At 47.6% G+C, this 14233-nt stretch overlaps 1 protein-coding gene across 1 annotated transcript; it reads right to left on the bottom strand.

Moving 5' to 3' along the window:
- Window positions 1–3880: 3880 nt before the first annotated feature.
- On the bottom strand, window positions 3881–8524 carry ITPRIPL1 (ITPRIP like 1). Its single transcript, XM_043467793.1, has 3 exons — window positions 8244–8524; window positions 7956–8057; window positions 3881–7114 (listed from the first exon to the last, which is right to left on the bottom strand). Exon 3 carries the CDS (start codon window positions 7098–7100, stop codon window positions 5457–5459), a length of 1644 nt encoding a protein of 547 aa, XP_043323728.1. The 5' UTR covers window positions 7101–7114; window positions 7956–8057; window positions 8244–8524; the 3' UTR covers window positions 3881–5456.
- Between the last annotated feature and the right edge of the window lie 5709 nt (window positions 8525–14233).

Here is a 14233-nt window from a genome sequence, read left to right as displayed (position 1 = left end):
GGCGCGCCTGCGCAGACCGCTTTGGTCCTCCGCGCAGTGTTCACCCAGCCGCGTGGAAGAAAGAAGTCAGGGTTGAGGGCTCCCGGCTCGAGTCGTGAGGGTGGACTGTAGTGGATCCGTGGAACACGCCCCACCCCCGAAATAGTATGGAGACTCCATCCTTTCAAGCGCTAGACGCGAAACTGGGCCCTAAGGACCGAGCGTGGAGCTGAGCTGGCGGCAGCTCTGCTTTCACGAAATTCACTAACGGAGGAGGCAGGTGACCAAGGAAACAAAGATTGATTTTCCCATCGCGACCTGCGCTGTGAGGGCAGCAGAACACTCACTAAGGAGGGGGAAAGTGATGGACTGGATGTGGGATGGAGGTGAGAGGGAGCGGACACCGGAATGAAGAGCGTTAACAGGCCACGGAAGAACTGATGCAAAATGTTGTGTGTACTTTAAGGAAGACTTTAGCTAATATATATTCTTGCGAAAAGATTCCTAGATGTCTTATCCCTTGTCGAAAAAGTAAGGTTAAGATTGGAAGTGAGACGGGTGTTTTTGTGCTGCCTGTCTGTTCATTCCACTCATTGCATCCAAAAGATTGTATTATGGGAGAAAAGGCTATTCCCCCAAATATTCCTAGAGCACCCTATAATTTCTTAACACATGACGTTTTATAGAGTGCTTCTTCGCAAGGGTGCTATTGGCATTCAGGGTGAAACAGTTCTTAGCATGTGACACTCTTGCCCTTTTTGTAGGACTGTTCAGTGTCCCTGAACAGTATCTGCTCACTGAATGCCCTTCAGTCATTTTGATAACCAAAAAAAGTACTACCGGTTGAAAAGGACTTTTTAGGCCTATTTACTTTTTGCACAAACTTGTGCTCCCAGTGACCACCTTCAAATCTTTTGTATAAGGCAGTGTTCAAGAGAAGAAAGAAAACAAGTTTACCCAGGAGCCATCCTGGACACCTCCTCTCCCTCACTCGATCCGCTCAATCCATTGCTGGACTCTAGTTGCTAAAAGTCTCTTCAGTCCTACATCTCTTTGCATCCACGTTTTCTTCCTGCTGGTCCGCAGCAGCTGCAAACCACATCTGACCCCCTTCTCCTGGGGCCCAGGGTGGTGTTCCTAAGTTCAGGATCCTCTTCATCTTCATCTTCACCCAGTTAGCTCCCATCAGGTTTCAGCTCACGTCACTTCCTCAGGGAGGCCTTCCCTGATACACTCACGTGTCCTTACTGGAGGCATCATTAGAACTTGTCACCCTTGGGGTTTTTTGTTTTTGTGTTTTTCTTTGGCTGCACTGTGTCGCATGCCACGCAGCACGCGGGATCTTAGTTCCCTGACCAGGGATGGAACCCCGTGCCCCCTGCAGTGAAGGCACGGATTCTTATACACTGAACTTCCAGGGAAATCCCTACCTTTTGTAATTTTACATTTGCTGGGGTGACTATTTTGTATCTGTCTCCTCTATAGACTGTCATCTCCATGAGGTCAAAGCGTGTCTTTGCTCACCATTGTTTTCCCAGGGCTTGGTGCTAGCCCTGGACATAGCAAGTGCTTAAATACATATTGAATGAGCAAAGTTGGAAGACAAATTTAAATCCTGGGTTGGGCATCTTAACCTCTGGGCCACATGTTCTTCCCCCTTTATAAAGGGGTGATGCTAATACCCCCCTTTCACTAGGCTTTATGAGGAATTAGATAATAGATCCTCTGAGCACGTGGACTCAGCATATGCTCAGGTTCCAGCTATTGTTCTCTATGTGCATTTGTGAAAGGAAGTGGGAATGGGTTGTGATCCTCTGGATTCTGTGCGTGCACCATCTGAGAGCCGGGAGTTTGGGAGGCTGGCAGGTGGCACTGAACCCAAAGCCTCTGAAGAACTGGCTTGGAACGCCTGACAGAAGGCTCCTAGCAGACCCATGAAGCTGTTCACTGGTTATAATGGAGCCTCCTGAGCAGACTGCTTGGGGCTCTGCATGCAAGGAGGCAGTGCCAACTCCACCCCCTGCATCTCTGAGCCAGGCCCGCCTGCTGCAGACAGGTCTTGCACCTCCCGTTGTGAATGCCGTCTTTGTTTGGGGGCATTAGGACTACAGCGGGTGCCAAGAGATGGATTCATCAGTGGTGTGCAAAACTCAGCTCTGCTGTCTACAAGAGTGAAAGTACTGGGGCCCCTCCCCCACCCCTCATCAGCCAGAGACGTGCTGGAGCCATTTCCCCTTTCCTATTTTTCACTCCTCACCCAGATTCTGCTTCCTCAAACTGAATGCCAAACAGCCTTAGTTTAGGTGAGGAATAATAGCGTTGTCAGTTGGCTACCTGTACAAGCAACCTTTTAGCTTAAATTTGCCCAGATCTTCCAGCCTGCAGCTGGCTCATATCATAATGTACATAATGTAGTTCCTGATGTAAACCACCACATCATTGGGGTTCAACACGTAGCTGAAATGGCTCTGTGCAAATACCTTTTTCTATGTGGTATGAAATTTCTGACCTAAAAACTGAAGAACCAACAATTTCTAATCTTCCAGAATTCCCAAACAATAATATACTACCTTTTATCTTAAAATTAATGTAGTGCTTTTTGCTTTTCAAAACTCTGTAAACCCTACGTCTTGATTTATTCCCAAGACTATGCTGGAAGGTGGTAGGATGGGTACTTCCTTCTAGTCTCTGCCACTTACGAGCTATGTTACTGGGAAAAGTTGTATCCTCCTTTTTTTAAAAAAAAATGTATTTGGCTGTGGCACTTGGGTTCTTCGTTGTGGCATGCATGATCTTTAGTTGTGGCATGTAGAATCTTTATTTTTTAAAATATTATTTATTTATGCAGATCTTTAGTTGCAGCATGTGAACTCTTAGGCACAGCATGTGGGATCTAGTTCCCTGAAAAGGGATCGAACCTAGGCCCCCCTGCATTGAGAGCATGGGGTCTTAACCACTGGACCACCAGGAAAGTGAAAGTGAAGTCGCTCAGTCATGTCTGACTCTTTGCGACCCCATGGACTGTAGCCTACCAGGCTTCTCCATCCATGGGGTTTTCCAGGCAAGAATACTGGAGTGGGTTGCCATTTCCTCCTCCAGATCTTCCCGACCCAGGGATTGAACCTGGGTCTTCCACATTGTAGGCAGACGCTTTACTGTCTGAGCCACCAGGAAAGTCCCTGTATATTCCTTCTGAGTCCCAGCTTACTCCTAGGTAAGATGAGGGGTTAAAGCACCCACTTCACGGGGTTATAGTATGAGGATTAAATGAATTACCAGATGTGTCTGGACCATTGGCAATGCTCAATGAACACTAAGTATTCCCATTACTATAACTGCTGTTGTATCCTGGGTACTAGCCAGATATTGTTTGAGAATAAAACTTAGCTTCCTAAATATCTGGAAGTTTCCCCTTTTATTGTAGAAATATTCCCAGAGCCCAACATCTCTGTTCTTCTCATTACTACTTGTTTTTCCTATACTTTCTTATATTCTCTGCCCCACCCAAGCTTTGCTGACTATTCCCTTTGTATTCTTCTGCCCACTCATAACTTTACATTTTCTTCCTTGTCTCCTCCTAGACTAGAAACCACCCAGTCCTAGATCCACCTTCTTTCTACCTGACAAACATATGCCTTATGGAGTTTATATATATTGCTTGTAGACATTAAGACCTTTCAACGTGGCTGAATATTTTGGTGTGGGCATCCTGAAAATGTATAACTTAGGTGTTACTTAAGATTCTGAATTATTCCTTCCTGGCTACTGTCCGCACTAATGGGAAACCACAGGGCAGACTGGCTCAACATACACTGAGAAACACCAGGAGGTACTGGATGAAGCTTTCAGGATAACATAACTTCTTAGAGACAGGCTGATCTGCTGTGTGTTACTGCACAGATTCCAATTGTTACAGAAAATAGTCTCCTTTATTGATTTGGAAGTAAAACATCAGCAAATTACTTTCTAAACAAAAGCATATGGATGTTTTTAAAACACCAGAATCCCACCAGCAGAGAACCAACATCATTGCATCTGAACCTGAAAGCAGTACCTGGCCGATACCAGCAGACGTGAGAACATAGCAGCTATTGTGCAGCAGTGGGGGCCCTAATATTGGCTGGCATCAGCATCTGGGACACTTGTCATTTATTTTTGTGGAAGGGAGGGTGTGGATTCTATAACCAAAGCCTCTGCAGCCAGCATCTAACTCCCCCAGAGCTCCCCCGACCCAAGGTCAAGGTAAATGTGGGCCCGGTTCTCCTCCTGGCAGTGCTGGAGTGCTGGCTAGGAATAGCACTGGTATTTCCAAAACAACCACACCCACAGCTAGAGTCTCACATTTCTTAATGCTCCTCCCTAGGATACCCAGGGTTTTGAAAGAAGGGGAAATATACCAATCACATCTCTGGAATCATGGCTTTGTTAGAGCTGATCAGCTTCACAGCCCCTTCCTGTCCAGCCCTGGCAATGGGCCTGGATTGCAATGACCCTGCTTTGCAAACCCACAAACATAGTTCAAATAAAACCTTGTCATCTTTGAAGAAAGAAAACAAAGGCATTACCAGACTGAAAAGAAGCACAGCTACATGTGGTAGCTAAACCTTCTTTCCATTTGACAAATAAGTGACTCCCTTCAGAAACAGTAATTGTTCATCTCCAAGCCTCCCAAGAGACTGTCCTCCTTAAGGGTTTTTTGATGTTTCCAGGCCCGAAGTTGGCCATCAGATGTTGACAATGTCATTAACTTTAGAATACACATCATCTCAATTATGGGACAGGCCATTGTTGACTTAATATTTGTTTGTGAATCAATGCTAATAAGTTATTTAGGTAGCATTGGAGTTTTTTTCAGATGCATAAAACAGCTATATTGTATTTCACATAACATGAAGAAGGGCTAAATGAAGAAAAGGGCAAATAAACATCCTCAAATAATGAAGGTCTGAAAACTCTGATCCTAAAATAACGAGAAGCTGCCATAACAGTATTTGGGATAAAATGGGGTGCTACCAGCTTGGCTGTGAATTGGGCTGAATTCAAGAAGGAAGCCAGTTTACAAGGGATGTGTGTGGAGTCATTCACACACACAAAAAAAGAATAAGCTGGAATGGAGGTATTCTCTGGTTGTTTCACTTCCAGTGTTGCTACACACCGCAACTGCACCGTCCCCTCCAGATCTCAACTCTTTAGCAGCAAGACAATCCCATAACATCCATTTCCCTGGGCCCTCTTTGGGTCATGATGAAAGTTAAGTCAGGAGAAGAAAACTTCAAAGACCCACCCTAGATTAGCCCCTGCAGACTGGACCCCTCCTCATAACTGCTTCATGTATACCTAAGTGTCTTAATCTATCATAACCCCCTACTGGCAAGGTGAAGGTCACACATACCGCTGATGTGTCTGAGAAATAAAACTCTTTGCCACCTGAGGAATCAGAAATACCGTCTCCCCCTTTTTAATGGCCTGTATACGAGTCAGTGTGCCCCGGCCAGCGAGGAACAGGGCAGAGCTTTCACCTGGGTCAGAAGGTTGTGGAACTCTTCCACTGCCTGTGAATGCGCCATGGGGTTTAACACCAGGTGTTGGAAGAGATTGACGGGCTCAGCATTCCGAAATGTCTTGGGAATCGGGATGGTCAGGGGCAGGAAGGTGTTACCGATGAGGAAATGATGGAGAGACCTCTGCTGGAGGCCTCGGCCCAGGAACCAGAGGATGTCCTGGAGTCGCTGGGAGAGCATGCTGTGTTGCCAGTCTGTGAGGGGGAGCCGCAGTAACAGGTGCATGAGGGCTGTCTTGAAGTGGTAAGAGGTGAGGATGGGGCGGGACGCCCCCTGGGGTAAACTCTGAAGGTCCCGGAGACTCAAAATGATCTGGAGGCACTTGAGGTGACAGGTGTTCTCGGGAGCAAAACGCCCAACCAGCTTTAGGAACAGATGCTCACAGGCCGCAAAGGACTCGGGCCAGTCCACACTGGTGAGCTGTTCCTGGCCGGGGGCCTGACTCACCAGGTAGACCAAGGTGTCTTCCCGTTGCACCCCCAGGACCAGGTGGATGGAGAGGAAGCGGCCTGAGCGGTAGTCCAGCCTGAGCTTGCAGCAGGTGGTGGACGGCGGCAAGCTCAGCTTGAAGTCATACTTGTGGGCCACGAGGGCCCAGGCATTGCCCACCATGTTCCGGAACCACTGGACAGTCTTGTACACGTCCAGGTGGGAGCCGGTGCAGAGCGCCGCCTTGACGGAGCTGTTGGACTTCCCCACGAGGGCAGAGTGGTCCCTGTGGTGATGCACCAGGCACAGCACATCCCCCAGCAGCTTCTCACGCTTGCACACGCATTCTGACTCCACCAGCACGCAGCCACAGCGGCGGCCGAGGGCCGGGTCCCTCATCTCCAGCACAAACATCGTGCCCTGTGGGGGGACGATGGGCACCAGGATGTCAAACTTCTGGGTCTCATGGAGGGTTCCCCATTTCTCGAAAGCCGCCCCGATGCCCAGGCAGTCCTCCAGCTGCGGGTGAGCCTCCCGGCGGCTGAGCACTCGACAGGCCTCGATGAGGTCATCCACGAAGCTCTCCACGAACTCGCAGGTGCAGGGCAGGTCCCTGGTGACGTTCTGGACGTGGTGTTTGTGGAAGGACTCCAGGGCCTCCCTGGAGGGGAAGTCAGTGAGCCAGTTGTAGGAGGTGACGGGCACCACCCGGACCTCCTCCTCCTCCTCGTCGCTGCTGGAATCAAAAGCTGGCTCGTGCTGCATGTTCTGTCGCAGGAGCTCAAAAATGAGAAAAACGCAAAAGAGGCCAGCATTCCACAGATTTCCTAGCATCCAGCCCAGGGGGCCCTCCTGGCCATCCACCTGGAATGGCCACCCCCTGTCCTTCTTCCCCAGCACTAGCTGGTCACCGGAGGTGTCCCCTCTCCAGAAGTTCTCTGCCTTCTGCTTTTCCTCCGCTGCTCGCTTCCTCTCTTCAAACTCCAGCTCCAACTGGCGCATCTCCTCACTCATCCGCTTTTCCAGCTGCCGGCTTCTGGCTAGCGTGTCCAAGTCCATCCGGTCACTGACCAGCAAGGGGTGGTGGACGACGTACATCACTGCCAAGAACAGAAGGCTTATCACAGCCATGGAGGCCCCTGCATCTGGAGAAGTAGGAGGGTGGGAGTCAGTGGTGCTCTTCAGGACGCCTCTGCTCTCCGGCACACACTCCCCGGAGTCCCGGAACCCCAAGTCCTGGAGGTCAGCTACTCAGGAGGAACAGAAAGCTCACAGAGCTGGGGCTAGACAGGGCAGGGGCGGTGTGCCCGGGAGTCTGGGGGCGGGGAAGGGGGGCAACCGGATGTGCCACCCAGTCTCCCAACTGCTTTCCTTCCATATGGTGTGGGTGGTGTTTAAGGTTTCCAGAATGTGGACCACAGAACTGTCTGCGTTCCTGAGTAGGAGGGGAACGGGGACCCTTGGGCCAGGGTGGCCTCACCCGACTCATGAGTCCACCGTGGGCACCAGGTGTGCCCCGCTGACCCCAGAGGCTCCCTTCCACAGGTCTGCCTGGGCAACACCTTTCCTCCTCTTGCCCCGGCTCAGCCCCAGGCCCGGCTGGAGCACCCCACTTCCTCTGTGACTTCACAATCCTCATTCGGCACACCTTGTGTCATCAGACCACCCAGCCCCTCCTCTTCCCCAGTGCAGGGTAGACCAACCCCCAGAGGGAGCCAAGGAGACACAGTGCCACCAGTCACCTTTCCACCCCGGCCCCGTGCTCTCTGAGATCCTTAGGGGGCTGCGGGAGGCCCCACTGCTGAGCCGGGCCCAAAGGCAGGCGCGGCTCCACCTCTCCGTCCAAGAAACTTCATGAAGAACCAGAAGCCCCAGGCCTCCCAGAGCCCACAGTGGTGGCTTCCTCTGCCGCTCCGACCACCGCAGGGGCCTAAAGCTTCCTGGATCTTGAATCCAGCCCACCTGTTCACAAGCTCTAGGCCTTACCGAGATCATGAAGGACTACACCGTGTGGGCCCTGAGCCAGGCGGGGGCTCTCCTCCCTTTGGAACTTGTTCTTGCTTAGTCTCACCGCCCTCTCCAGGAGCCCTGTTAACATTTACAAGGTACCTGGGGTCTGGATCAAAGTCGCACACCACCACCCACACCCCTCCCCGCCCCGGCCGCCATTCATAACTTCCCCAAATTCCACGCCCAGAGATCTGAACTCTCATCCGTCTGTTTTTTCCAAGCCAGCTCAAGGTTTCTCCCGGGACCCGGGGCCAGGTTACTCACAGTCGGCGTTAGCACGGATACGGTCTTAAAGAGCCCGCGCGGCTTGACGGTCCCCGCCCTCTTCCCCGCGCGGCGCAGGCTCCGGGTTCCTCGCCGAGTCCGCCCGCGGGAGTGGTCCCGCTGCCCTCTCCCGGGGAGCGCATCGTGTTCGCCCGAGTGTCCGGTCGCCCGCGAGCCGCAGGCCTCGAGACCCCACCGTGCCCCGGGCGGCTCCGAGGGCGCCAGCCCGACTAGGCGCTCCCGCCGTCCAGGCTCCGCCCCGCCCCGCCCCGCCCCGCCCCGCCAGTGCCTGGCCGCCCAGCGACCTCGCCGCGGGAGTGGGGCCCAGTGACCCTCCTCGCCGTCGAAACCCGAGCTTTGTGTCCGCCGCCTTCGCTCCTCAGGCCCTGCGGAGGGGCTGGGGCCCCGGACTCGCAGCTGACGGTCACTCACGTCTTGGCCGGTCAGCCTCCCTAAGGTGGCGCTAGGGGGCACTGCAGGGCCAGCTGTCAACTCCACTCAGCCGGGTTCAATGGAGAATATACTTAATGGGAGTTTAGAATATATTTACAGTAAGGATGATGGTGGCATAACCAAGAAAGGTTGGCGGTGGGCGGGGCGGGGCGGGTCTGGCATTTCCACTTGCGGCTGACGCTGCGCAAAATGGTAGCTACCAACCTGGGTCCTTGGACTCTAAATCAATAGAAATTGATGAGGTCAGAAGAGGCCAGATGAGAAATTTAGGCAAATCTGTATTGGGACTTCTGCTACAGCAGGAGAGAGAAAAGTAACAGGTCCTTCCATGGGGTGGGGGGTAGAGGCGGGGGCAGCGGCAAGCTGGTTCTTTACGTGGATGAGGGTAGGGGCAGGTCCAGGGCTCTGGGGAGAGTGGTGGCCCGGGGGTCTGCCCATCCCCTTGGTGGCACCGTGTGGAGGAATCATGCCCAGGACACTGCACGTGCTCGGGAACCTCAGAAGTGGCAGTTGGGTTGTTGGTCTTTTTGTGTCTTGCTGTTTGTAATTTGTCCCAACTGCAGCATGCATGTAGTTATTTTTTAGTCACTTATAGTTTCTTTGTATCCTGTTGCCAGAGGAGATGTTTATCCAGATGCAAGCACTGCAGCAAAGGGTCCCAGCTCCTAGCCTGAGTCAGGACAGCACCTGAGGTTTGTTGTCAGCATCCTTAATATGCTTCACTCCCAGCCAACACCCACACTCAGGTGTCTTTCCCCAACTCCTTTCTCTTATCAAAGTAGCTGTCATGAAAGGCCCAGACCTCACCCAAAGACTTGGCTGGGAATAAGAATCCTAAATCTGCCAGGTAGTTCAGCTGGTAAGATGAGTGGGTGAAAGAGAACTTTACAAAGTGTCAAGACCAGATGAGCTTATGATTCGCTAAGAAATGCCAATGGAATGGGCTTTTTAGAAAGGATCTTTAGGGGTTTTCTGGGTGGTCCAGTGGTTGAGACTCCGTGCATCCATTGCAGGGGATAAAGATTCGATCCCTGGTTGGGGTTAGATCCTGTATGCTTCACAGTGTGGCCAAAAAATTTAAAAATGAAGAAAAAGACCTTTAGAGACTCAGAAGGAATCTTAGCCTTCCTGTCTTGTGTTGACTGTCCAAGGAGAAAAGGAAGATTTCATAATCTCTCCACAATTACTAATTGAAATCCTTCTGCTGAAAGATGAATTTCACACCTCCTAGCCAGTGGTTAGGGATGCAGAATGTCCCTCTGCAGAAGGGATGTCAAACAACTTGGACGGTACTTCCAAAAATACTGACTTATGGTGGAGGGGGAAGGATTCTTTTCACTGGCCATTATTGAAGTTCCAAAGTTACTCTTTATAAACTTTCATGATGAAGATAGACCACCGGTTCCTGCTACTAAGCATCAGTGCAATCAATCAATGATAATGAAATTATTATTTTAAAATTGATGACATGACAATGTCAGGGTGAAAAAAATACATTTCAAAGTGGGCAGAACAATGGGTTTTAAAGTCATGTGTTCAAAGGTGTGTTTTCATGATCAACTAAGGGTTTGTTTTTAAAATGATTGTCAGGTTAGGAGACATTTGCTAATTGATGGTCTGCACAGAAATGAAGTTATATGTTATACCAAATTAGAGACTCCAAATTAGAGACCTACTAATCCATTTAAGAGCTTCCCTGGTGGCTCAGATGGTAAAGAAGTCCCTGCCAATGCAAGACACGCATGTTCGATCCCTATTTTGGAAAGATCCCCTGGAGAAGGGAATAGCAACCCACTCCAGTATTCTTGCCTGGAGAATTCCATAGATTGCACATCAACAAAAAGCCCTCTAGCGGTGAACACTTCTTGGTCTGATTTCTAGTGATTTTTCTTCTTCAACATGATGAAGTTGGCCTCAGTCAGTGGGGTTAATAGGAAACCAAGCTGTTTGGACGCCTTGTCATTCACACTAATTGGTGATTGTACACAAATGACACAAGAATAAACGGTAGAAGCAGCCACTCATTTAAAAAATATATAGCAGCTTTCCCCCAGAATAAATTTAATAAATTTATTTTCAACATTAAAAAATAAATATGCAGAAAGTAAGTACCCACATAATTTACTCGATTCTCCCTCCTAGCCCGTACAATCTAAAATTTATTGAAAACTATTATACTGATGAGAACAATTGCTCAAAGACTTGAAAACATTGGGAGAGAGATCAATAATCAATTAAAAAACAAGGCAAATGATTTTGAGTGGTTTTCCCAGAATTAACGAACCTACAGATATTATTGATACTGTTCAATTGTTGCTATTTATTCAAGAAGCCAGAGCAGAGTTTGTACTTACTGAAATAGACTTCATGAATATCTGCATGGAACAGCTAAAGGCAAGAATATTTCAAAGGTGATAAAACACTAATTGAGTACAACCTGAAGTAGAATCTGCTAGTATGTGTCACATCTGATGTTGGGAAAAATATTTGTGGAACAGGAAAAGTCTTCAATGAACAAATTTACAAAACTAGTGAGAAGGTATTTAAAGCCCATGATTATTCATCCTGTTATTCATCGGCAGGTATTTTGTGTAAAATGTTTGAACCCATCATGTTTCAGTGATCAACAGTGTCAACAGTGAACTTACCTTATTCTCGTGGACTTAAAAATCATCAGTTCTTTGAATTTTCTTCAGAAATAGAAGCTGAATATACTGACTTGCCCTACCACACAGCAGTTTGCAGTTTTTTCAAGATTGGAGCTGTGATAACATTTTTCTCTCCGAAACTGTCCTCAAGTACTTTGCTCAAACACTGAGTGGCTTTGGAAATTAGTTTTTGTTGCAGACTTGATATTGTTTCTTAGTGAGGTCAACCTAAAATTACAAGGCAAAATGGTAATTATGTGAAATTTATTCTGTGATAAAGTCATTTCAACAAACTGAATCACAAGTAATAGCAAGCTGCTCAATACACTTCCCATGCTGTCAAAAGATAAAACAAGAAGCAGGATGTCCATTCCCACATAAATCTGCAGCAGATATATTTTCTGAATGATTTCTGAACTGCAATTCCAGCAGTTTGACAGATATTGGTGCAAGTGGAAAGAACAGTTCCATATTTCAAAATCCATTTAACTTTGTTTTTAACTTTTAATTGAGGATCTTCCAGGTAATCTCTAATAAGTGATTAATCTGCAGTGTAATGACATACTAAAAGACAAATATCAAGATGAATCTAATTATATAAGAATGCTGGGATTCCCTGGTGGTCCAGTGGTTAAGACTCTGAGCTCCCAATGGAGAGAGCATGGGTTCGATCCCTGGTTGGGGAACTAAGATCCCACATGATGTGTGTCCAATAAATAAAATAAAACAATTAAAAAAAAAAAGAATGCTGCTACTGCTGCTAAGTCCAACTCTGTGTGACCCCATGGACAGCAGCCCACCAGGCTCCTCTGTCCACAGAATTCTCCAGGCAAGAATACTGGAGTGGGCTGCCATTTCCTTCTCCATATGAGAATAAATATGCTCAATTAAAATCATAAGTTGTGGATTAATATCAATTAACCATCTTTACACTGAAAAAAAAATCACTATGTACAACACAGGGAATATAGCTAATATTTTATAATAACTTTAAATGAAATGTTACCTTTAGAACTGTGAATCACTGTGTTATTCACCTGAAACATATAATACTGTACATCAACCACACCTCATCAGAAAAAGAAGCAATATGTAATCTTTCATTACAGGTCAGCACTTACAAATGAAATTTGCAATCAGTTAGGATGATAGGGAACACTAACTTTGAGCCCCAGCTCATTGACATGTTATTATTTTTTTTAATTCCATTTTTCCATTCAGTTCAGTCACTCAGTCATGTCTGACTCTCTGTGACCCTATGGACTGCAGCACGCCAGGCTTCCCTGTCCATCACCAACTCCCGGAGCTTGCTCAAACTCATGTCCATCGAGTCAGTGATGCCATCTAACTATCTCATCCTCTGTCAACCCCTTCTCCTCCTGCCCTCAGTCTTTCCCAGCATCAAGGTCTTTTCAAATAAGTCAGTTCTTCGCATCAGGTGGCCAAAGTATTGGAGCTTCAACTTCAGCATCAGTCCTTCCAATGAATATTCAGGACTGATTTCCTTTAGGATGGACTGGTTGGATCTCCTTGCAGTCCAAGGGACTCTCAAGAGTCTTCTCCAACACCACAGTTCAAAAGCATCAATTCTTCAATGCTCAGCTTTCTTTATAGTCCAATTCTCACATCCATACATGGCTACTGGAAAAACCATAGCTTTGACTAGACAGACCTTTTTCGGCAAAGTAATGTCTCTGCTTTTTAATATGCTGTGTAGGTTGGCTTTTCTTCCAAGGAGCAAGTGTCTTTTAATTTCATGGCTGCAGTCACCATCTGTAGTGCTTTTGGAGTCCAAGAAAATAAAGTCTGTCACTGTTTCCATTGTTTCCCCATCTATTTGCCATGAAGTGATGGAACCAGATGCCATGATCTTAGTTTTTTGAATGTTGAATTTTAAGCCAGCCTTTTCACGCTCCTCTTTCACTTTCATCAAGAGGCTTTTTAGTTCCTCTTTACTTTTTGCCATCAGGGTGGTGTCATCTGCATATCTGAGGTTATTGATATTTCTCCCGGCAATCTTGATTCCAGCTTGTGCTCATCCAGGTCAGCATTTCTCATGATGTACCCTGCATACAAGTTAAATAAGCAGGGTGACAATATACAGCCTTGACGTACTCCTTTCCTGATTTGGAACCAGTCTGTTGTTCCATGTCCAGTTTTAACTGTTGCTTCTTGACCTGCGTACAGGTTTCTCAGGAGGCAGATAAGGTGGTTTGGAATTCCTATCTATTGAAGAATTTTCCACAGATCGTTGTGATCCACACAGTCAAAGGCTTTGGTGTAATCAATAAAGCAGAAGTAGATGTTTTTCTGGAACTCTCTTGCTTTTTCTATGGTCCAACAGATGTTGGCAATTTGATCTCTGATTCCTCTGCCTTTTTCTAAATCCAGCTTGAACATCTGGAAGTTCACAGTTCACGTACTATTGAGTCCTCTCTTGGAGAATTTTGAGCATTACTTTGCTAGCATGTGAGATGCGTACAATTGAGTGGTAGTTTGAACATTCTTTGGCATTGCCCTTCTTTGGGACTGAAATGAAAACTGACCTTTTCCAGTCCTGTGGCCACTGCTAAGTTTTCCAAATTTGCTGGCATATTGAGTGCAGCACTTTCACAGAATCTTCTTTTAGGATTTGAAATAGCTTAACTGGAATTCCATCACCTCCCCTAGCTTTGTTTGTAGTGGTGCTTCCTAAGGCCCACTTGACTTCACATTCCAGGATGTCTGGCTCTAGGTGAGTGATCACACCATCGTGATTATCTGGGTCGTGAAGATCTTTTTTGTACAGTTCTTCTGTGTATTCTTGCCACCTCTTCTTAATATCTTCTGCTTCTGTTGAGTCCATACCGTTTCTGTCCTTTATTGTGCCCTTCTTTGCATGAAATGTTC

This window comes from Cervus canadensis, chromosome 5 (assembly GCF_019320065.1).
Source record: "Cervus canadensis isolate Bull #8, Minnesota chromosome 5, ASM1932006v1, whole genome shotgun sequence".
Classification (NCBI taxonomy): Eukaryota; Metazoa; Chordata; class Mammalia; order Artiodactyla; family Cervidae; genus Cervus; species Cervus canadensis.
This window is presented reverse-complemented; position numbering and strand designations above follow the sequence as displayed.

Excerpts from the sequence above, each read along its gene's own strand:
- ITPRIPL1 (XM_043467793.1), bottom strand. The coding sequence starts at position 7,100 with ATGGCTGTGATAAGCCTTCTGTTCTTGGCAGTGATGTACGTCGTCCAC.